The sequence below is a fragment of the Bidens hawaiensis genome, unplaced genomic scaffold (genome assembly GCF_021521415.1).
Source record: "Bidens hawaiensis isolate Kalapana, Puna unplaced genomic scaffold, B.hawaiensis_p1.1 tig00015852_1, whole genome shotgun sequence".
NCBI classification, from domain to species: Eukaryota; Viridiplantae; Streptophyta; class Magnoliopsida; order Asterales; family Asteraceae; genus Bidens; species Bidens hawaiensis.
In genome coordinates, this window is record NW_027492416.1 from 505,574 (window position 1) to 527,109 (window position 21,536).

General features: G+C 34.3%; 2 protein-coding genes across 2 annotated transcripts; one reads left to right on the plus strand and one right to left on the minus strand.

The window, feature by feature from the left end:
- Positions 1 to 1,852: 1,852 nt before the first annotated feature.
- LOC143549868 (protein transport protein SEC24 B-like) lies at positions 1,853 to 6,601 on the minus strand. Its single transcript, XM_077040654.1, has 18 exons — positions 5,903 to 6,601; positions 4,820 to 5,053; positions 4,658 to 4,732; positions 4,477 to 4,575; positions 4,289 to 4,400; positions 4,078 to 4,205; positions 3,862 to 3,981; positions 3,682 to 3,762; positions 3,508 to 3,585; positions 3,321 to 3,413; positions 3,170 to 3,224; positions 2,998 to 3,074; positions 2,844 to 2,915; positions 2,679 to 2,762; positions 2,456 to 2,575; positions 2,295 to 2,363; positions 2,137 to 2,214; positions 1,853 to 2,050 (listed from the first exon to the last, which is right to left on the minus strand). The coding sequence occupies exons 1-18, from the start codon at positions 6,599 to 6,601 to the stop codon at positions 1,853 to 1,855; spliced, it is 2,472 nt and encodes an 823-aa protein (XP_076896769.1).
- A 12,669-nt stretch (positions 6,602 to 19,270) lies between these two features.
- On the plus strand, positions 19,271 to 21,131 carry LOC143549856 (ubiquitin-related modifier 1 homolog 1-like). Its single transcript, XM_077040646.1, has 4 exons — positions 19,271 to 19,306; positions 20,679 to 20,754; positions 20,831 to 20,913; positions 20,995 to 21,131. The coding sequence occupies exons 1-4, from the start codon at positions 19,284 to 19,286 to the stop codon at positions 21,110 to 21,112; spliced, it is 300 nt and encodes a 99-aa protein (XP_076896761.1). The 5' UTR covers positions 19,271 to 19,283; the 3' UTR covers positions 21,113 to 21,131.
- The last annotated feature ends 405 nt before the right edge of the window (positions 21,132 to 21,536 follow it).

The following is a 21,536-nucleotide window of genomic DNA, read 5'->3' on the forward strand; positions in this document are numbered from 1 at the left end:
TATGAAGTGTTAACCACTAAAGCTAGAAGTGCAAGATTTAGTTTATATCACAGGCTATACGGCATACTCTAATGTTAAACCTACCCAAGCATCGTATGATAGCGTATTCAGATTTCTATAAAATTCTTAATTTTCTACAATCAAACTAAAAATGAGGCTTGAGTATGGCAGGCAATTCATCTCGTATTTTATACAGACTCAACATGTTTCCAACTAAAATCATATTTTATCGTTTAAAACCAACTATCAAACTGCCCTTTCATTCTCAAGGCTGAGCCTACCAACACATCCCAAGTTAAGTGTGTGTTCTTTAATTATATATTATTATTATTAGTTTGAAAAACTGATTCCCGATAAGTATCCTCATCTCCTATTTATACGCAAAAAGATACAAAATCAAGGGATGCGGATGTAAGAAACCAAGGTATGGAGTCATCCTCCCACTTGAACAGTGATGCGGATGTAAGAAACCAAACTTTTGGAGACGCCCATCCATTATGACGCGGTGTTGTTCCGCGACGACGCCCACGCATGTGGCGCAGTGTTCTTTTGTGACGTGATTGCGTAGTGGTGATCCGCAAGTATGATGGCGGTGTGCTGTGTAAATGAGTAAAGGACTTAGAATATATTTTCTTGCCTGGCTCCACCTGTGGAGGTGGTGTGGTATTTATAATATTAGGGTTTCCAATGATTGGGCTCAGACCCAATTAGGGCCTTTTTGGCCTCCTCCTATCGCTTCGCGCCACGTGTACTTGGGACACCTGGTGCTTTTTCATTGATTATTCTCTGACCAAGGTATTTCACCTGACCCATGTGCCATCACGTGGTGGCACATGGGCTTTGCTGAGTTGTCCACCCTTCATTGGCAGCTGTCAACATCAGCATATTCTTTATTCCTTAAAAGATACCTTCTGGAAGGTTGTCTGATGAGCACAATCATGGTTGTCCTTATCCTGATTTGGATAGGGACGTGGTTGGTTGTGTGCATATGTGATATGCGCTTATCCTGGGGATGCGCGAGGTCCTCTTTATTCTCACGCGCAGATGTGATATGCGTGAGCATATGTGATATGCGTGAGCATATGTGATGCGTGAGCATATATGATATGCGCCACGCACAGATGTGTTATGCGCGAGCATATGTGATATGCACCACGCGCATAGGTTTTGGCTTTGTCTTGACATCCTGATTTCAAGCATGTGATGCGTGAGCATATGTGATATGCACCACGCGCAGATGTGATATGCGTGAGCATATGTGATGCGTGAGCATGTGATATGCGCCACGCGCAGATGTGATACGCGTGAGCATGTGATGCCTGAGCATATGTGACGCGTGAACATGTGATGTGCCACGCACAGATGCGATGCGTGAGCATGTGATATGCACCACACGCATAGGTTTTGGCTTTGTGTCTTCATGACATCCTGATTTCAAGCCTCTTATCTATATCTTGTAGGTTGACCCGCCCCGTTCGATGTTAAGGCGGGTGCATACCCCTTCAAGCCCCCCCAGTCTAATGTGTGTCTTGTCTCGCGCGAGCGAGGTAAGATAGATATTAGACTTAATAGTTTGCTTTTTTAATAGGGCTTTTTTTTTTTTCTTTTTCTCTTCTTGTACGCGCGTTGCGTGAAATTCCATCCCTTTGGTTAAAATGAAATCGTCAATGCATGTGGTTGGTTGGTGTTGACATGCATCAGAGACGTTCAGACCTTTCGTGTGCTCGGCGCCAGCGCGCATACGTGATGGCGCGCTGCTGCTTCATAGCGGTGAAACTCATGTATGGTGGCATGCATCATGGCGGCCAGATGGTTACCCGCGGTGGTGTGTACGCGTGGTGGCGCAATGACATTACGCGGTGGCGAGGTTCACTTGTCGTGGCACGTGTGAATGTTGACGGAATGTTAATCCGCGACTGTGCGCATGTATGGTGGCGGAGTATTGACCCGTGACGGCGCATCGTGATCCGCGGCGACGCGCTGCTGCTTCATGGCGATGTACTGAACCGCGGTGGCGCATGCGTGGTGGCGAAGTATAAAGAAGTGCACACTAACCAATATGAACAGTTAAACATACTGTAAAAAAATATTTAGTCAATATGAAGTTCAGTAGGTCATTAAATAACAAATGCATACCTGAAAAGAACATTCGGTACCGTCTTGCAATTTGTCATCATGTTTCAGAGTTACCATGATGGATTTGTCACAATCGATCTGAGAAAGAAAAAAGGTTCGATTAAAATGTAATAATGATTTCATAAACGAAACTGTTCAGTAGTGAACGTTAAACGAACCGCAGGTAGGTCCACATCTGTTGGAATGCGCTTACAGAAGTTTCCAGAATATTCTTGAACTTGAAGACCCTGAAAATTAATGAAAACAAAAAAATATAACCACTTTTAGTGAGTAATATAAAGAAAATCAAATGGTAATTATAGATGAAGTGAAAGCTGACCTGGCTGCACCTAACACGCATCACTGCTTCAAACCCTTGAGGCCTCGTGACATTCCATCGAAGATCATTGTAAAGTTTTGCAGGATCAGAAAGAGCAGAAAAAGGGTGATAATAATACACCTGGAATAAGTGTGAATAAAAAACTAGTAAATTAGTATTAGCATGCAAATCAATAATTAACAGTTGACAATCTGATGACATTTAACAAGCTATTAATGACCACCTGTCCTCCGGTCGTCCTTGAAATGACAGATATGCACGCAACGTCCACATAACTTTGGGTAGTAAGAAATACATCAACAGAGACCTAAAATAAATGAAAACAAATATTTATAAGAAAAAAAAAATATTGTCTTTTAATAAAAGATGCAAGTTAGGGAAGCTTCACCTGGTACTCTGCAAATTCAATGGCCATTGTCTTTAAAGTATTGTCTACTGGTTGAAGTAGTTTATGAGGTTCCTGAAATATAAGAATAATAAAAAATTAAACCTGTAAAATCAGCACGAGAGGGTATTTAAAAAATTGGACATGTTTTACAAACCTTTTCTCCTGCAGATATATTAGATCTTTCTTCAGCTTCTCTAGCAGAAAGAGCGGCGATACCAACAGAAGGCAAGACTGAAATATTAAACAGTGATTAGAAAAGAATGCTCATTTAATATAGTATCATACATATGGAATACAAATACTTAATTAGAAAGTTATGAGCTTACCTGATTGGAATACCAAAAGTTTGCCTCCAGTGTTCTTCATTGCCAAAAAAGCAGCCTGAGTAACACGGAAGTGAAGGTTATTTGACAAAGTCAACAAAAATCTGGTCTTTCTTTCAAGCATAATATTGCCAATTAAACATAAAATCAGTACCTTTATCCCAGCACCAAAAGCTGAATCAGCTGTTTTATTATTCTGAAACATAGTTGGGATGCTTTCCAGGAGTAGATCTAGATGCTGACAACACTGCAACCTCAAACATACATTACACTCGATATTACTTCCAAACATTTTATCAACTAAAAAGATCATAAATATGTAGAGACTTTGCACCAGAAACCTCAGAAAGCTGAACAATAACATCACTTTGAAGAGGAGTGTAAACATCTTGTACATCAGGAACTATGAGCATCAACGGCTGCAACACCATAATCAAGAAACAATATTAATAGCTAATCAAACATTCTTCTTTCCTTTTATACTTGTAATTTGTTCAAAACAATAAACCTATTACCTGCTGCAATGCCCGTTTCAGATTGTAAAAATGGACAGTAGAGTCAAATGTAGCAATTCCCACCATCGTCTGAGGACCCTCCTGCACCAATCAGATTATTATAAGTCAAATATATAAACAGGTAATATAATAATACTAATTTTTAAAAACTTGAGCATGCTGCAATGAACACAAACTTACAGGAAGATCTGCAATAACCCGGCTGATAGCACTGCAAGCTCCAGCTGTTGCGCCAGTTTGTACGGCGTTCATTGATACATCAATGAGAAAGAAGAATACAGCCGGCATTGGATCACGCACCTGGCAACATACAAGGAATAGAGTTACAGTTAAAACTAATCCAATATATATACATGTAGGCATATATTTTATTCATAAACGAGTAGTAATCCGAACCATAAATTCCCTTGTGGCAACAAACTCAACTGTGCCCCTACATAGCTCAGGTCTCTCATCAGCATCTCTCCTTCTGCCATCTGGACCTAGATTGCATTGATAGTCACGGGGAGTTTCATCTGTGAAACCTGCAAAAAAAGGATGTGAAAACTTACATACACTTGATTAAATGACGGTCAACGGTTGGTCAACTGAAAATACCAATACTCACCACAGAAGTTGCAGATAAACCGCCTTCCTTGGTCAACAAACTTCATGAACGGATTGATGTAGCCTTTGCAACGAGAACAACGAACGGGACCACTTTCACCAAAATCCACTATCTGCGAATATTAGCATTTAGAATTTAAGAAATATTATAACATGATAAATTACTATAATAAAGATTTTATGCATTACTTGTATCGGCTCCTCAGATGGATGAGGTAGAGCCAAGGGCTGGACCAACAAAGCCAATTGCATCCCGGAAGTGGTCAAAAGATCTGAAGTACAAGGAACCTGACACATCACAATGGTCCCACATTAAACTAAGCAACAGCATCCTCAAAACATAAAATAGAAAAGAGGAAGTGTAGATCACCTGGTTGATGGTACACCTCATGTACCGTGGACTGCAGTTTCCAGTATCCCTTACAATGAATTCACTCGTAGCAGGCTTCAAAATAAAGCAAAAGTCAAGAATTATTATCAATGCAATTAAGGCATGCTGATGCATTGTTAAAAGAATTAAAAACTGAAATACCGGTGGAGGATTTGCTTGGTTGCCCTGACGAGTTTCGTGAAGAAGAACTGAGGGACTGGGAATAGGTCGGGGAATTTGGCTAGGGTCAATCTTTGATGGTCCTGTAACTGCAGAGCCGCCAGCACCCATGGCGGGTGATATTGTAGCCATAGCTTGGTGATTAGGAAGTGGTGGTTGCATGCCATACACACTTGGTGGTTGAGCAGAACCAAGGATTGGTGGCGGTGGTACATTCTAATACATTTTATCGATTCATAACTCAATATAAAAATCGAAAGAATGAACAGATAACTAGCATCAGAGTGAAAAGTAAATATTCTTCAGCATATGAACATCCAATAGTCTAACACTCTAGTGCACTGTGCATTTGATGAGCTTATGACAGTAGTAATTTAAAGTCTTCACACCAAGTGTTGCAAACTGTAATTATCTCTATCCAGATAATCTCAATACTATCAATTGCCAAAAAGAAACTAACATACTGTTAATGATATACCTATCACACTTGACAAATTTAAACTTTCCTTTTTCTGTACATAGTTCAAAAAAAATGTTTATCTATATTGTTTATGTGTGAACAACAAACACCTTATACACGACGCATCTAAATATGCTTACCAAAATGTTTATCTAAAATATGCTTACCAAAATATAGATGTCTAAAATATGAACTATTTAAAATCTTCGCTGAATTAAGTTATAAACACTTTCTTAATATCCACATTCATATATCCCTAGCAAACAAAAACTAGTGTTCTACTAATCCCTAGACATTACGCATTGCACGTCCTCAACTTCACATAAGGATTCAATTAGTCAACGCCACCTAACTGGACATGGATGCATTAAGCATCGATGCATTGTCTACTATTTTTAATCAAGAATTTAACAAAACTACACAGGAATCAAGCGTCTTTTCTCAACTTATGCTCACAAGGCATTTCTTACTAGTTGGAGGCAATCTTTCTAATGAGTCAGGCATAGGCATTACACATCACCTTTCAATATGATAATTCACCATTTTAGCATCAAGTAAGTTAAAACAAAACAAAGAAAACTTTTAAACCTAAACAATAAACTTACTTGTCGAGCTTGCATTTGCCACGGTTGAGCCCCAAAAGGAGAAGCTTGTGGTTGAGGCGCACCTTGACCCTGAGCCAAAAACGTTGGCGGTCCTCTCGGCGGCGCTGGAAACGGGGGTGCTAATGGTGCTGGCCCTCTTGGCGGTTGATCCGACACACTTCCAGAAAAAGACGGTGGTTGTCCCGGAAAGGGTGAAGGTCCAGCCGATGGTCTTGGTCTCTGACCACCTTGCATATCACCCGGTCCAAACATCGGAGGACCGTTGCTAACCGGACCGCCACCTGAATTAACTGGCGGCACAGGCGGCCCTGCAAAAGGACCTGGACGAGGACCAGGTGTTCCAGTTGCCGAAGAAGTCAAAGGTCCGGGACCCATTGGCCTTGCAGCAAGTGGAGGAGGCGGATTACTACCAGGCGGACCACCAGCACCGGGAGCTCGGTTAGGAGCCACGAAAGGAGGCAATGTACCTTGTGGAGGCGGTATTGCACCTCTGGGAACCGCACCAGGCGGTGGAGGTCCGGGACGACTAGGGCCCGTAAACGGGGCGGATGAAGGGAATGGTTGTTGACCAAACGGAGGAACCAGACCTCTCGGTCCTATAGGGCGGTTAATTTGGAGGTTTTGCATATTATCAGCAATCGAATTCGGGTTATAAGTAGGCGGAACATTGCCTGGTCTAGGTCCGCCTGGAGTCGCCATTAACACAATCCCCAAATATCAAAACCCCTGTTTATGGGTACTCCTAATTCCTCCAATTTCTCAACAATTGCACACTGTAGCAGATAAAGATTCAATTTTTATATATCGACTGGTGATAATGTACATAACCCATATCGGGATCAGACGCAAATTGAATAAGATCTCGAATTATTATTATTATTAAAGTGAATGAAGTGAGATGAAATGAAATTGATGGGCAAAAATACATACCTGAAGCTGGATAAGAGTGATCGGAGGGAATTATGGGGAGAATAATGTGTGTAATGTAATGTAAGAAAGACCTATGGGAGACAACCAAGAAGAAGAAGAAGAAGAAGAAGAAGAGATGGATGAAAACCAGTTATACATACAATTACAACTACCAGAAAAAAAAAAGAAGTATGTGAAATTGTAACTTTTTGTGATTAATGTTTTCTTTAATGTCATTTATTATTAACTGAAATTATGTCCTTTTAATGTGATTGACTCGAAAACTTCTTTTCCTTTTTTAAGAACCCTAGCTTATTAACCCGTGTATAACTAACGGTGAAAATTAGTAAATCGTCAAGTAAACATATATCTTTTATTCATCTAAGATTCAATACATTAATCTTTTATTGTATAATAGATCTGTGACACTTTGGAATGTCAATTTTCAATAATCAGGCTAACCCTAAAATCACAGCCACCGAAGCTGGTCTCCGTCCACCTCTGCTCCCATCGATTCCGTCCACCTGCACCATCACCTTACAGCAATCCCTCACCGTCCACCGTCACGACCATCGTTTACCGTCATGAGCACTGTCTTCTTCTATCACGACCATCGATCGTTGTTCACAGGTCAGTTGATCAATTTTCAATTAAAATTGAAATTGTTGAACCTAATTGATCAATTAACCTTGAAATTTTATCCAATTAATCATCAATTTGAAGCTTCAATCGATCAATTTTGAGTTTTGAGTGACGGGGTTTAACTTTGAATGTATCAGGATTTAAGCCTGAGCGTTTTAAGGTTTAACCTTGAATGTTTTAAGGTTGGGAATTTGGCTTAAACATTCTTGACTTTTTAACTTTGAACATATTTCCCGTACCTAATGTATGTTAAGCCATTATTGTATGTTAACGCACCCCTATACATACATATGCATATATATATATACATATATATACATATATATATGGGAGGATATTTTAAGAACCATGGTGAGTTTTAAGAACTTAATAAATTAATTCTAGGCCACACATTTAATTAATTGGATCGGAATATGTGGTTGAGATTAAATCTGGCAAAAAAATCAAAGTAGGAGAGAGAATAAAGATGTAAGTGGTTACACTAACTTTTACGTCCGTTACACATGTGTAAAAAGTCGACTCGGTGTGTAAAAAATTTCTGTAATTTTTTTAAGTGTATGTAACCTGCACATATTACGCATGTGAAAAAAAATTTTGAAAAAAAAAATCGTTACACTGAATTCTTTCGAGTTCTTAAAAATCAAAAGGATTCTCGTTTGAAATCTCGCCTATACGTATGCTATGTATAAAATGAAAACTCTATTTAGTTAAGGAAATTTTGGAAACCCAACATGTGGTCATTATTTTGCCATGTAATCTTTGTTCACCATATATTTAATAATACAGAAAGGGTATATATGTCTTTTTTTCTCATAGCATTTTTACACAATATTTGACTGTTTTGCATCTGTAATCATTTCTTTTCTCTCATGTGAAGGATGATTCAAAGATGGCAACTTCAATTCTATCACTTTTCAACTTATAATTTTGTTTACATGATCTGTCTTAATATATTATGACAAACATAATTTTTCACTAGTTATCTAGGTTCATGCATGATTTCTCACATAAAATAAAACTAGAAATCCACATAATTTTCTTTTCTTCTATTCTATTTTTAATCAACGGTGGTGAACTAAAATTCATTCATTTTTTATATTATATATCTATGGCTGTTGTTAGAAAGTTATCTTTATGGCCTGAATATAACACCGATTGAGTTTTTAAATATTACGTCTAATTACATTTACGCCATTGTAAAACTACGGAAGAGATGCAATAGTATAACTTTACATTTTCATATTTTATATGTTATGTTACATTCTAACCTTATTAGCTTGATAAAATATTTTTAAAAATATCTATATTTACATATTTCTTAATATGTCTGTAACAAATTTTTAAATATGTTTTACATAACTTTATGTAAGTTTAACTTGTACAAATGTTTATAAAACTATGTAACAAATTTTTAAACAAGTTTACATATAAGCATATTTTCATATTTGCATAAATAATATGTAACAAATTTTTTAAACAACTAATTACATATAAACATATTTTTATATTTGTAAAAACATGTAACAACTAATTAATAAAACAATGCTACAAAAATTTTATGTAAAAAACATGTAAATTTAAAAAACCCATATATAAAATATGTGTACATTTGTAAAACAGTATGTAAAAACTATATAAATATCTAAATATCTGAATATAATTTAAAAAAATCAAACAAACTACTATTTACCACTGATAATTATTAATAAAAATAATAGAAATAAAAATAAAAATAAAAGTAAAATAAAATATCCAAAACTATTATTCAGCATTAATAAAAAAAATAAAACGATCGAAATAGTCAATGCATCGAGATAGTTATCACTTAACTTTAAAAAAACTTAACAAAATAAAAAATTAAAATATAACATTAATTTAGTGAATGGGGTTCAACAAAAAAAAAGGGCATAAAGTAAATTAAATAGAAAATTTGAAATAAGTAGAATAATTAAAAAATGTGAGTGTGTTAGGAATTCAGAAATAAGAAAATGGAAGTGGAGAGAGAGAGAAAAGTCTAACAATTTTTAACACCATAATACCCTTATATTACTCATTAACAATAAAGTAATTTAAATTAATATTACTTTATCACCAAAGAATCTTAAGCACTCAATCAAAATGAATTAATTAGATAAATGAACTAGATTGAGTTTCAATGGTTTTCAAGGTTTCTACAACTCAATAGAATTTTTAATATATTCATACCATATATACAGTTTGGATTAAATACAAATGATTTTTATCGTGAGAAATGTACAAATAACTAAAGTAATTATTATTACACTATAATTTTTTTAAACTAGAGTAGTTATTATTGCAGTATGTTATTTTTTATAACATAATTACTATAGTTCAAAACTGTAATTACTTTAGTTATCAAATATAAATGAAATTAACATGCTAATTGTCAGAATCGAGTAGAGTAATTATATATATAAATAAAGTATAATTACTCTATGATGTAATTACATAATTACTCTACTTAAATCTTATAATTAGCACGTTAATTTTATTTGTACGGTAACTTTTCCCTATATTCATACACACACACACACACATATATATATAACGATTTTTTTACATATATATGTAGGTTACTTGTACGTAGAAAAATTACAATATTTTTACGCATCGAATCGACTTTTTACATAGGTGTAACAAACGTTTAAATTAGTGTAATCACTATACATGTTTATTCTCTTTCCTACTTAATTTTTTAATTAGAATTAATCTCAACCGCATAATCTAACCTATTTAATTAAATGTGTGGTTAAGAATGAGATTCTGAAAGTTCTTAATACTCAATAAGTTCTCAAATTATCCATCACCTATATATATATATAGTATATATATATATATAGTGAGAGAGGATTGGGATCATGTGAGAACCATATATATATAGTGAGAGAGGATTGGGATCATGTGAGAACCATTTTGGACACAAAAAAAAAACTTTTTTTAAGAAGAATAAAATAATTTATAAGACAAAAAAAACATGAAAATAAAAAAAGCAAAAGAACAAAAAATTTTTATCTTTCATCCGGGTTTCATAAGAAAAATAATAAATAAATAAATAAAATATCAGTTTAGCAAAATTATACGTATATATGTATGATGACCGTCGTTTGAGTCATGCAAAAACCTAATTAACCTAAGCAGCTAGGGTAAGTCAGGTATCGTATCCACCAGGAGTATGTGGTCAGTGTGAAGTGAAATCAATTTCTAAACTTATGAAGTAATTCAATTAAAGTGTTGATCACACTAGCAATTGGTTTATATGTTGTAACAAGCAAGCAGGTAATCACGTGTTCAATCAATTAATAAAGACAAATCACACCCGGGAATCAAAGTAATTAACCTAACAGCAAACTCATGCAACTTAAGAGATTAACAATCACTGATTAACACCGATTGACTAATAGACAAACCTTAGGCATCAACGCTTACAAACACACGGCACTGGTTATCAAACAGTCCCTGCCAGTGTGACTCAACTGAGGGAAAGCGTATGCTTCATCACATTCAACTAGTCAAAACAACCCCACGAGCAATTATTATAGCAACCGGCAAACTAATCATTCTGATCGACAAAAACCTAAACCGACTGAATGCACAGCAATACTAAACATCAATACTCATAGATTAATCAAAGATCATTACAATCAATTCATTCTAAATACATGAGAAAAACTGAAAGATACAATACTCTACATCCCGGGTATGACTCGAAGAAACTAGCTGCGCATCGGCATCTCTCGGGCCTCGGTTATGATCTGGTAGGCCATGTAGGACACTTAGAGATGATTGGGAATGATCGGGACTTACTCTTCTGCTCTGGAAATCGTCTGGACGATGAAGAATCGCGTCTAGGGTCGTCAAGAACGTAATATAAAACAAACCCTAACTTTCACGATTCTGGGGACCATCGCGTAGCGCGATGGCCTCCTCTCCTGGTCCATCGCGCTACGCCCTGGTCCATCGCGCTACGCGATGGACCAAAGTCAACGCAGGAACTTACAGGGCATCGCGTAGCGCGTTGCCCCACCTTCAACACCCATCGCGCTACGCGATGGGCCTTTTTTCTCAGCAACCTCGTATAACTGCCTCGATAAGCGTGCTGGACATCCCGGGTCTTCATTCCATGCTCGTACAGGTCCAAATTAAGCGCGTTAAGTATCTGTGACCTGAAACACAATAAACATGTGTGAAGTACCAAAGTTCCTAAAATAAACGAGTAAAACAAATACGTTAACCCAAATAAATATGTACAAATAAACCGAACATCAATGTATAATACGTATTTTTTTAATTTTATGCATGTTATTCTTTATACATATATACATAATAAAGATAAATGATAATTTGCATATGTGTACATTATGTAAATCGAGATTAAATAAAAATATACATATGTGTATAATTAGTTTTTTTTAATGAAACCGAGATGAAAAATAAAAATTTTTGGTTTTTTTACTTTTTTAAAATTTCTGTTTTTTTCGTTTTATATATGTATTTTTAATTTTTTAAGAGGTTTTATTATGACCCAAAATAATTCTTAATTTCAAAAAGTTCTCTTAGGATCCTCACACTGTATATATATATAAATATATACTAATTAAAATAAATGGAGGAATGGAAAATTGTTAGAAAAATATTTTTAGGATTTAACAATTGAATTTTTTGTTTTTTAGTAGATTAATTTATTAGTAGGTGTATAAAATTATATTATCAAATAATCGCTAAAAGTAAAATATTGCTTGACATGAGCAAATAAAATATATTATTTACATAAATCAAGTTACAAATAATGAAATTATAATCTAAAATTAATATAAAAGAACATTAATAAAAAAATCTTCTTAAGCTTCCAAATATTTCCTTGTAAAGAACTTTTGTTGTTTTGTTTGTAATTATAATTGTACCTTCTTTATTTAATATAGTATTTTAAGCCAATATGTATTCTTGGTTCTTTATAACACGACATAAAATTGACCGTGTGTAAAAATTAGGTGGGTTGGAATAAAAGGACAACGCAAGTCATTAATTCAATATATCATAAAGGTCTTCTAAATGTTTTCAAGTCTTACATAAGTATCACTCATACAAACCTTTAGCATGTATTAAAATAACCTGTCAATAAAAATGTTGGCGAGTAATCATAAGTTTATAATATATAGCAGGGATATTTGTTTTAAATACTCCTAACTTTGACCCATTTGTAGATAGCATCCCAACTTACGAATTGTTCCCCAACACTCCCAACTTTTAACATATTTTCTTGTGCCACTCCCGGAGTAACGAGACACTAACTTTGTTAGTGTTTGGGGTAAAAATGTTATTTTTCAAAGTTCAAAGGATAAAATCAAAATTTTGTTAATTATATACTCCATCATCCTTCTCCACCCAACCACCACCACCATTGACATCCATCAACCATCACCGTCAAAGTTCAAGGTAATTCAGTGGTTTAGTGTGTGGTTATGCATGCATGTGGTGACTGTAATTTTAAGGTTTGACTTTTCAAGTGGTTAATTAATTTTAGGTTTTCAGGTGAATCATTTTGCAACAAAGGATTGAGTTAGATTTCCAATTACGCGTGTTTAGGGAATTAGGAGTTTATTATGGACAGATGTTTTACAATAATGTTAAGTTTTCTAGCTTATTTGGCTAGTAGTTCAGTATAATTATTATTATTGTGGTGCTAGGAAGATTTGATGCGATTGTTGTGACCAAGAAATTGGGTGAGTTCCGATTAGATCTAAAACCCACCAAACCGAACCTACCAAACTTGCTACGGTATCCAGTGGCGGATCTAGACATCAATTTCAGGGGTAACGTCTAAAATTTTTTTTTACCGTATTTCACACAATGTAAACCAGGGCCATCATCGAGAATCGTGAAAAAATTTTAGGCAGAAGGCAATAAAAAATGGCCTTTAAATTAGTTGAGTTATTGGGTTTAAATATTAAAAAACATATTTTTTATAATATATATATATATAACAAAAAGAATAAAAATTCAGGCCTATCGGGTGTCGGGCCGGGATCGGTCGACCACCCGGCCCTGCCTTATAGCCGCCCTTGATGTATAGAAACATGATAATAAATAAATTTAAATACACCGGGTGCAAATTTCTCATATTTGGTTTTTGAAAGCGTGAACTCGAGACATCACATCCTCTTCTTTTACTTTATTAAACGTTTCACTTTCGACTGCACAAATTAAATCATTGTTTAAATACTCATCACCCATTCAGTTGCACAAATCCGTTTTGATAAGCTTCATTTTAGAAAAATATCTTTTAATGATTGCGGTTGCAACCAGTAAAACCAAGGCTAGTTTCAATATTTGATAAACCAAAGGAAAAGTGGTGTGCTTTCCCGTTTCCACCATTACACGAGCAAGGTCACACATTACACCCATTTTTGTAATTTATCATCTTCCTTTAAAGTGTGATAAAAAGTTGTAAGATCATAACTCGAATTACACCATCTTTCTTCATTACTAAAATCATTTGGACGCATCTCATAAATTAACACTATCTTATATCAAACTTAGTAAATGAATTATAAAGATTTAAACTAGACATATTTTCTAACAAACTAGTTGAGACCTCACTGTATCTATTTTCATGTTCTTGAATTTGCATATCCAAAACCATATTAAAAAACTTCACCCTCAAAATGGTGTCGAGTGGTGGTGTCTGGTGCAACGATGTTTGATGTCTGGCTAGTTTCCAATTTCCAAACAATGAGTATAACTTTTGAAAATGGTTAATGGGTTTTAATTGGTTTGGGCGTTAAACTTTGGTCGGGCTTTTCTTTGGTTGAACTTTTAAATTGGTTGAGCTTTAAACAAATAGGGGTAACGTCATATTTTTTTCAGGGGTAACGAAAAACGAAAACATGTCTAAAAAAATAATTTTTTACACTATCGACGAAAAGTTGAGGGGTAGCGGAGGCTACCCCTAATGAATAGCTAGGTCCGCCCCTGACGGTATCCCTCATCTCCGTCGTCGCAATAGAGAAAGCAAGTAATTCTTCCGTCGAAGGAGTTCAAACCTAGAGCTACGAGTTGTTTTTAAGCCCGATTTGGAGAAGAAAGTTATAAACAAACTTCGCGTTTTATTGTTGTTCCAACGAATTGGATTCTTACTTGTTTGACTTCATTTGATTGGGTAGCAGGTAGGATCGTAGGGAGATGACGTAGATTGTGGTGGTGGTCGTGGATTGCTGGTGGTGGTGACAGCTGTGGTTTGCTCGTTGTGATGATAATGGTGGTGTCAGTTGTGCGTTACACTAAACCCACTGAATTACCTTGAACTTTGAGGTGATAGTTGGTGGCTGTCAGTGGCAGTGGTGGTTAGGTGGAGAGGGCTGTTAATGGCGGTGGTGGTTGGGTGGAGAGGGTTGTCAGCGTCGGTGGTGGTTGGGTGGAGAGGTATGGTGGAGCATATAATAAACAAAATTTTAATTTTATCGCTTTAACTTTGAAAAATGACATTTTTTACCCCTAACACTAACAAAGTTAGTGTCTCGTTACTCCGGGGGTGCTAGAAGAAAATATGTTAAAAGTTGGGAGTGTTGGGAAGCATTTCGTAAGTTTGGAGTACTATCTACCAATGGGTCAAAGTTAGGAGCATTTAAAACCAATATTTATATATAGTATTGTGGAGAAATGTAATTCACAAGTAATTGAATGAATAAAAACTGAGTACGTGAGTATGTAACAAATAAGGGTGTCATTATTGAGAATGGACGTGTCGGTTCGTTATTAAGAACGAACGGTTTTGGTTAAGTCAAAGACGAGCTGGATGAATAATGATGCGAAGACTCATGTACACAGTTTATCCTAACACGAATATTTGTATAATGTATAATTGAGTTTAACAAATACGAAAAAGCTGTCTAATAGAGATTCTAGGTTTTTGATAACAAATTCAGATTGTCGGGGGGGGGGGGGGGGGTGGGTGGGTTGTTTAATGTAAATAATTGAAGTAAATGTATGTATTTATGCAAATGATAAAGCGATCTATAAATTAAATGACATAAACACTTCGTAATTAGTTTAATTTATAAATCTGAATATAAAATAGTATGCGACACACGTTCTGCGGTTCTGGTTTAATGTGAAGTTAATAGATATTTAGAACTATATATGTCAACCAACTCAATTTGATAAAGCTTGCGGTATCCACAAACGGACTTTTGTTAACACGTTGATAAGAAAAGCCATATACAGAGTAGTAAATTTTGTTTCTAAATTATTCGACACGACGTGCATATATCTCATAAACACATCCCTTACAAAATGCTAATGATACAATATGTTAGTTTCTCAGTTATCATAATTTAGAAGTAATGATTCATTTGTATTAGTGATATAACTATTAGTAAAATCATATCTTATTATTATATAAATAACTAGTTTTTATCCCCCGTATTATAGAGGTTGTTATACATTTTTTGTTTATATTGATATAATTTTTTAATATTAATTTTATTTATTGTCAGGAAGTTAATAGTATACATAGGGTTTGATGATAAAAGGGTTTTATAAATAAATGAGATGTTATAACCCGTTTAAAAGTTATTTGGATTTGGTGCAACCCATGACCCGCTTATTTTTATTACTATAAAATTGTTTCTTAATAATAAATAATATCATTTTTTTAAAAAAAATTGGATATTAATTTTTAGTATTAATTAATATCAAATAATTTTATAAGACTTTCATAAGTTATTTGAAAGTATTAATTTTATAAGACTTTTATATCAAATATTTGGTGAGATTATTTTTAAATTAATGAGATGTTATAACCTGCTTAAGGGCTTTCTGGGTTTGGTGAGACCCATACCCGTGAATTCGGGTCAAAAGCATGAGAAGCCTCTATTTACAAATAAAGAAATCTGGTGGTTTGAGAGAATACAGGGAGCAACCAGAGATAAAAATGAAAAGTGGTTTAGAATTTAAAAATAATACTGATACAAAATAATCGAAACAAGTCGTCATCTTCATTCAAATCCCATAACTGATCGCAAACTTAATAACCAAAATTCGATTTTTTTGTGCCATACTATTGGAAAAAAATAATCTTAGGGCTTGATTCACAATAAAGAGACAAGTATATGGATGGTTTAAAAACCTTGACTTATACATGATTCGAGCAGCAGGGGGGGCTAAATACAGAATAGAAAAACGGTTGGGTGAAGGAAAACATCTGTTAACTGGGGTGTTTCCGAAAAAGATGATAAGTAGGTATTTAAAAGGGTTTAAAGAAAATATATATTTTAAGGCTAATTATGACAATTATTAATCAGTTTCATAAGGTAGTCAAAACTTTTTATGGTGAACCGACAATTTAGTTCATTTCAATTAAATTTAAATGAATGAAATAATTATTATAATTAATCATACAATTCAACTTTCTTTAATTAACTTTAAATCGTAACCGCCTTATGTTTTAATTTGACTTGAGTTTTCATTTAGTGATATAAATCACTTACTTTATTGACAATCATCCAATATTACGAATAATTTTCAGAATACAAAAATTATTGAATTTAACATAAGTAACTTATTAAATTTGAAAAGCACATTTTCTAATTATTAACTTATTTAACCATTTATTAGGATTTGAAAAGAATAATGATTTAAACCTTTATTAGCAATTAACATTATATTATTACGCCATAAGCAAATGTTTAACTAGCCTCTCATAAAAGAAAAACAATATTAAGTTTACAAAATTTGAAAAACTGTTTCACTATCTAAATACTCGTATAAAAAAATTAAATTTTAGGGGTTTTAAAAAATCAAAACGGGTTGAGTTTTGGGTTCAAAAATTGACGAATGTCACACTTTAAAAAAATCATACAATAAGAATATGAATTATCAATTTTATCAATTATCCCATATAACTAACAAACGAGTCATGAAATGTTCATATTAAATGGGTCATGGGCTGATATATTAAAGGAATGCCTTCAATAGGAGGTTTTTTTTTAATTTAATATAGAATTATTTTAACAGTAAGAAATTATAATATTGCAGGTTATTTATGAAAAATAGTCAAGTTAACCAATAGAAAATGGCTATGTGTCCAAAAAGGGTATTGTTTTAATATAATAAGTAGATATGGTATGAGTTAGGATAAAATAAAAATCAACCTGAGTTGAAAAAACTTTAAACATACATTCTCTGACACATATTTTTAATTAAAGTTTGAATTTTGTAGTTCACAATTAAAGTTAATAAAAAAACATAAAAGTAAAAGTGCATTTTCTCTCCCTTGAAAAATATGTTTAAAAGTTTAAAAAATATGTAAAAAAAAATCACAAAACATTTTTTTCCTTCTATTTTTTGATATTTTGTATTAAATGTAACAATATATATTACATATACGCTAAAAAAATGACGTTACATAAGGTTTTCACGAGTTTTCTCAACTAAAATGAATTTCTATTTTATACATGCCACATATGGTATTTTGTTAACTTTTAGTAAGAAGTTGTAAGGTGAGAGGAAGACGTTATAACGAGAATGTTGCAAAATAATACTACATAGTTTAGATCAATTTAATGAAGAGAAATGTGTCTTCTTGTTAACCGAACGCAAAGCCTTTGCTTCTTCCAGAATCATGGGAACATATGAACGTCTAGAATTGAATAGCAAGTTGTTTTTATATCGTCGTATATGCCAGCAAGTAGGCATAAAAGCGACTGCAACATTGTGTCTAAAAAAATAATAATAGCTTTTATAGTACATAATAATCTAAAATCACAACTTCAAACAAACTTAATCCCCAATTATATGAGATGAAAAAATGTATATAACATGTTTGATAGTATTGATAGATTTGATAGTGATTTTGTTTTACAATATAAACAAGTCAATCTCACCATATGAATATACAAGTGGTAGCAATAATAATGAGACTACATGCTTATAAACAAGGGAACAAATATATGCAAGTCTCTAGTACGAAAATGCTGTCCATCAAATTTAAAATGTATTAAACACGCGCACGCCTGCCATAATGGTACTAAAGTATTGAAAAAAAGTATTAAGTGGCAGTTCAAATCTAGTAGTGGACAAAAAATTGTAGATTATGATTAGGATTAAGAGTGTGTGAGATATGCGTTTTAAAAAAAATCGTTTGAAATGTAATGCTTTGTTCTTTAAGTTGCAATTATCAGTCCCACGTTGGCTCCAACTTAAAAGTTTGACATAGTTTTTACATCCATAAATTAATAAACCTTTATTTGTTTTATACATCGGAGTTCATCCTACCCTGCATCCACTTGTGGATTAAAATTTTGACGGTTCCTATAAGTTGGTACCTCATGAATCCTTCTTAAATAATGTCTTTAGTACATATAATCCAGAGTGAGAGTGAAAGATAACTCATCTCGAGAGCGGGTGAGGTATGATTGGGAAAATAGAACACATTGATGATTATTTGATGATATTATTATAGTTATCGTCTTCGTTTGGTTTTAATAAGCGGTTAAACAATAAGTAACCTATTGAAATCAATGGGTTTTTGGTTAACAATTATTATTAGCAAATCCCTAACCGGTTAGAATTTGTACGTAGTCTACAATAGAAACAAGGGTCCATAGTCCATTGATACCATTATTATAATTATATGCTCTGAGCCCAGGCCCAATTAAAAAGTCAAACTAAAGCCGGTTACGTACAAATGGAGTTTTAGTTCAGCCACCGCCGAATCAAGCAAGCAGCCGGCCTCACCTTTACGCAGGAGCTAGAATAGAATAGTATTCACCGATAAAATTAGGATGAGGATAGTTTAATTGAATTGAAGAAGATGCATTTAACTCTTGAATTCGGGTAATTCCATATGTAATTAATTATTTATATCTCTCTCTCTCTCTTTGTCTACAATATTCATATTCATAAAGTGAAAGTTTGCAGTAGAATAGAGTAGAGTGATTCATTTGGAATTTGAACTTGTTTGTGTGTTGATTCTATTGCTTGAGTGCTTGTTTGTTTGTTTGTTTGTGATCTACTAGTTATTTAGAGAGAGAATCAGGGTGGGTGATCACCAACACCAGCCTACCTGTTTCAAGTTTAACCATATTAGGCCATTATCTGACTTAATCACTGATTATCTTTCCGTTAGGACCCCCCGAACCCGGCCACGCCCCAAGATTTATATTATCCCTATCATGAGCTGGACCTATAACCCCCCTGCCTGCCTTTGTTGTTCTTAATCTTCCACTTCCCTTTTTCATATTGTGTGATGATTGGTCTTCCAAAGCTAAGCTCTCCAACTTCTATGAAGTAGAAATTCAGACTTAACTTCTTCTTTAATAGACAACCGGAATTTATTATTATTTAGGTTAAATAGTTTCTGTTGTCCAATCCTTTTTTTTTTTTTTTTTTTTTTTGTTCCTGTAATGCTTTCTCTCTTTCTTTTAAGTCAACTCAATGAAAAGACAAGCACTCTTCTCAATATGTAGACTTGAATACCTGACAGACACCAGTGAAGGACTCTTATACACAGTTACACAATAGCAAAAATCAGACTCTTCCTAGACACAACGCTAAAGATACCAGCATGTGATCAAGGGCCCAATAAAATAACACACTAACCATACCCAACTGAAAGGATAGTAGGATACTATGACTCAATTAGAATGACAATATGGACGTTACTGTACCCAAGACCTTGGCCCGATCCAAACATGTACACACCCAACGCCATTGACCTGGTCTGTCTGTACTCTTCTAGTTCCAAGTGCTTGTAGAAACATTAGTAAAGGTCGTTTTAAGAGGCATTTGAGTTTCTTTGAGCATATGAGGAATGTAGAACATTGCTTCAAATATCTAAATGCTGCTGCTTGTTGATGAGCATACTATACTGCCTTATGCGAATTTACACGCTCACATGCTGAATTAATACAAAACCTTTCTTTCTACTAGCACCTTTGATTTTGGCTGATTTAATTTTTCGAGGAGGCACTATAAAGAAAGAAATTGTGAAATAATACAGCTTGCAGTATAAGTTGTATTTATATATTTTAAGCTATTTTGATAAACTTGGAGTCTTGTCTAGTTGGCATTCCAAACTTATGATATGTACCTATTATCCAGTTCTACTCTATGATACCTGACCTTAGCGTTCTACTTGTTAGTCTTTCCAGTGGCATTATTAGTTATATCAAATTTGATTTTTGTTTTGTTTTGTTGTTAAATGTAGTGGAGGCCTGGAACTTCTTTGTGACTCGGTGAAGATCCATAATGTTGATGTTGACCTACCAGCTGAAGAAAAAAAGGTGCAAATCTATATAAGTTATCAATGGCAATTCTCGAGAGTTTAGATGCATAACTGTTATTTATCTTGTTTCTTAGTTAACCATGAAGCACTTGCTTGCGTGGGTTAAATCCAATTTAATCAAAGAGAGGCCTGAAATGTTCATGAAGGGAGACACTGTGTAAGTTTCCACATGCTTTTGTGATTTTTTTCTAAAACTTATTCTTCTATCTGTAGCTCATGTTGTGACTTGGTTGTGCAGACGACCTGGGGTTCTTGTTCTAGTGAATGATTGCGACTGGGAATTGAGCGGTCAGCTTGATACAACATTGGAAAATAAGGATGTTGTCGTTTTCATCTCTACTTTGCACGGGGGATGATTGCTATGTATCTATCTGTACACTTATTTTCGGATACTTAATACAATGTTGGAAATTAAGATCATTTTATTTTGTAATTCATGGGGGATGGTTGCTACTCACCCATAAGTTTATTTTCTTCTCGGACAAGTGTTATACATTAATCATGATGCTCCATTCTAGCTATAGCTTGCAAGACAAAGTTCTAACTCAGGTGTTTGATTGATGCAACTTAGATGGGGTTGATGTCCATTTGTCACCATCAATGCAAATAAACTATAGAGTAGACAGTTGTATTTCTAACTATATTAATGGTTTATGAATTTATAATGCTCTTTGTGATTGCTACTTAGGGTGGTTGCAATAGGCCAATGGTACCTATCTCCCGGTTTTTCCATCTATCTTTGAAGATATACCTAAGTGGACGGGGTGGTGTTCCCACTCC

What these genes read in the sequence shown, in the direction of transcription:
- LOC143549868 (XM_077040654.1), bottom strand. Translation starts at nt 6,601, where the DNA reads ATGGCGACTCCAGGCGGACCTAGACCAGGCAATGTTCCGCCTACTTAT. An exon ending in CAAGGACGACCGGAGGACAG is followed by an intron (nt 2,576 to 2,678) that starts GTGGTCATTAAT and finishes CACTTATTCCAG; the next exon opens with GTGTATTATTATCACCCTTT. An exon ending in TGCGTGTTAGGTGCAGCCAG is followed by an intron (nt 2,364 to 2,455) that starts GTCAGCTTTCAC and finishes ATTAATTTTCAG; the next exon opens with GGTCTTCAAGTTCAAGAATA.
- LOC143549856 (XM_077040646.1), top strand. Translation starts at nt 19,284, where the DNA reads ATGCATTTAACTCTTGAATTCGG. An exon ending in TACCAGCTGAAGAAAAAAAG is followed by an intron (nt 20,755 to 20,830) that starts GTGCAAATCTAT and finishes CTTGTTTCTTAG; the next exon opens with TTAACCATGAAGCACTTGCT. An exon ending in TTCATGAAGGGAGACACTGT is followed by an intron (nt 20,914 to 20,994) that starts GTAAGTTTCCAC and finishes TTGGTTGTGCAG; the next exon opens with ACGACCTGGGGTTCTTGTTC.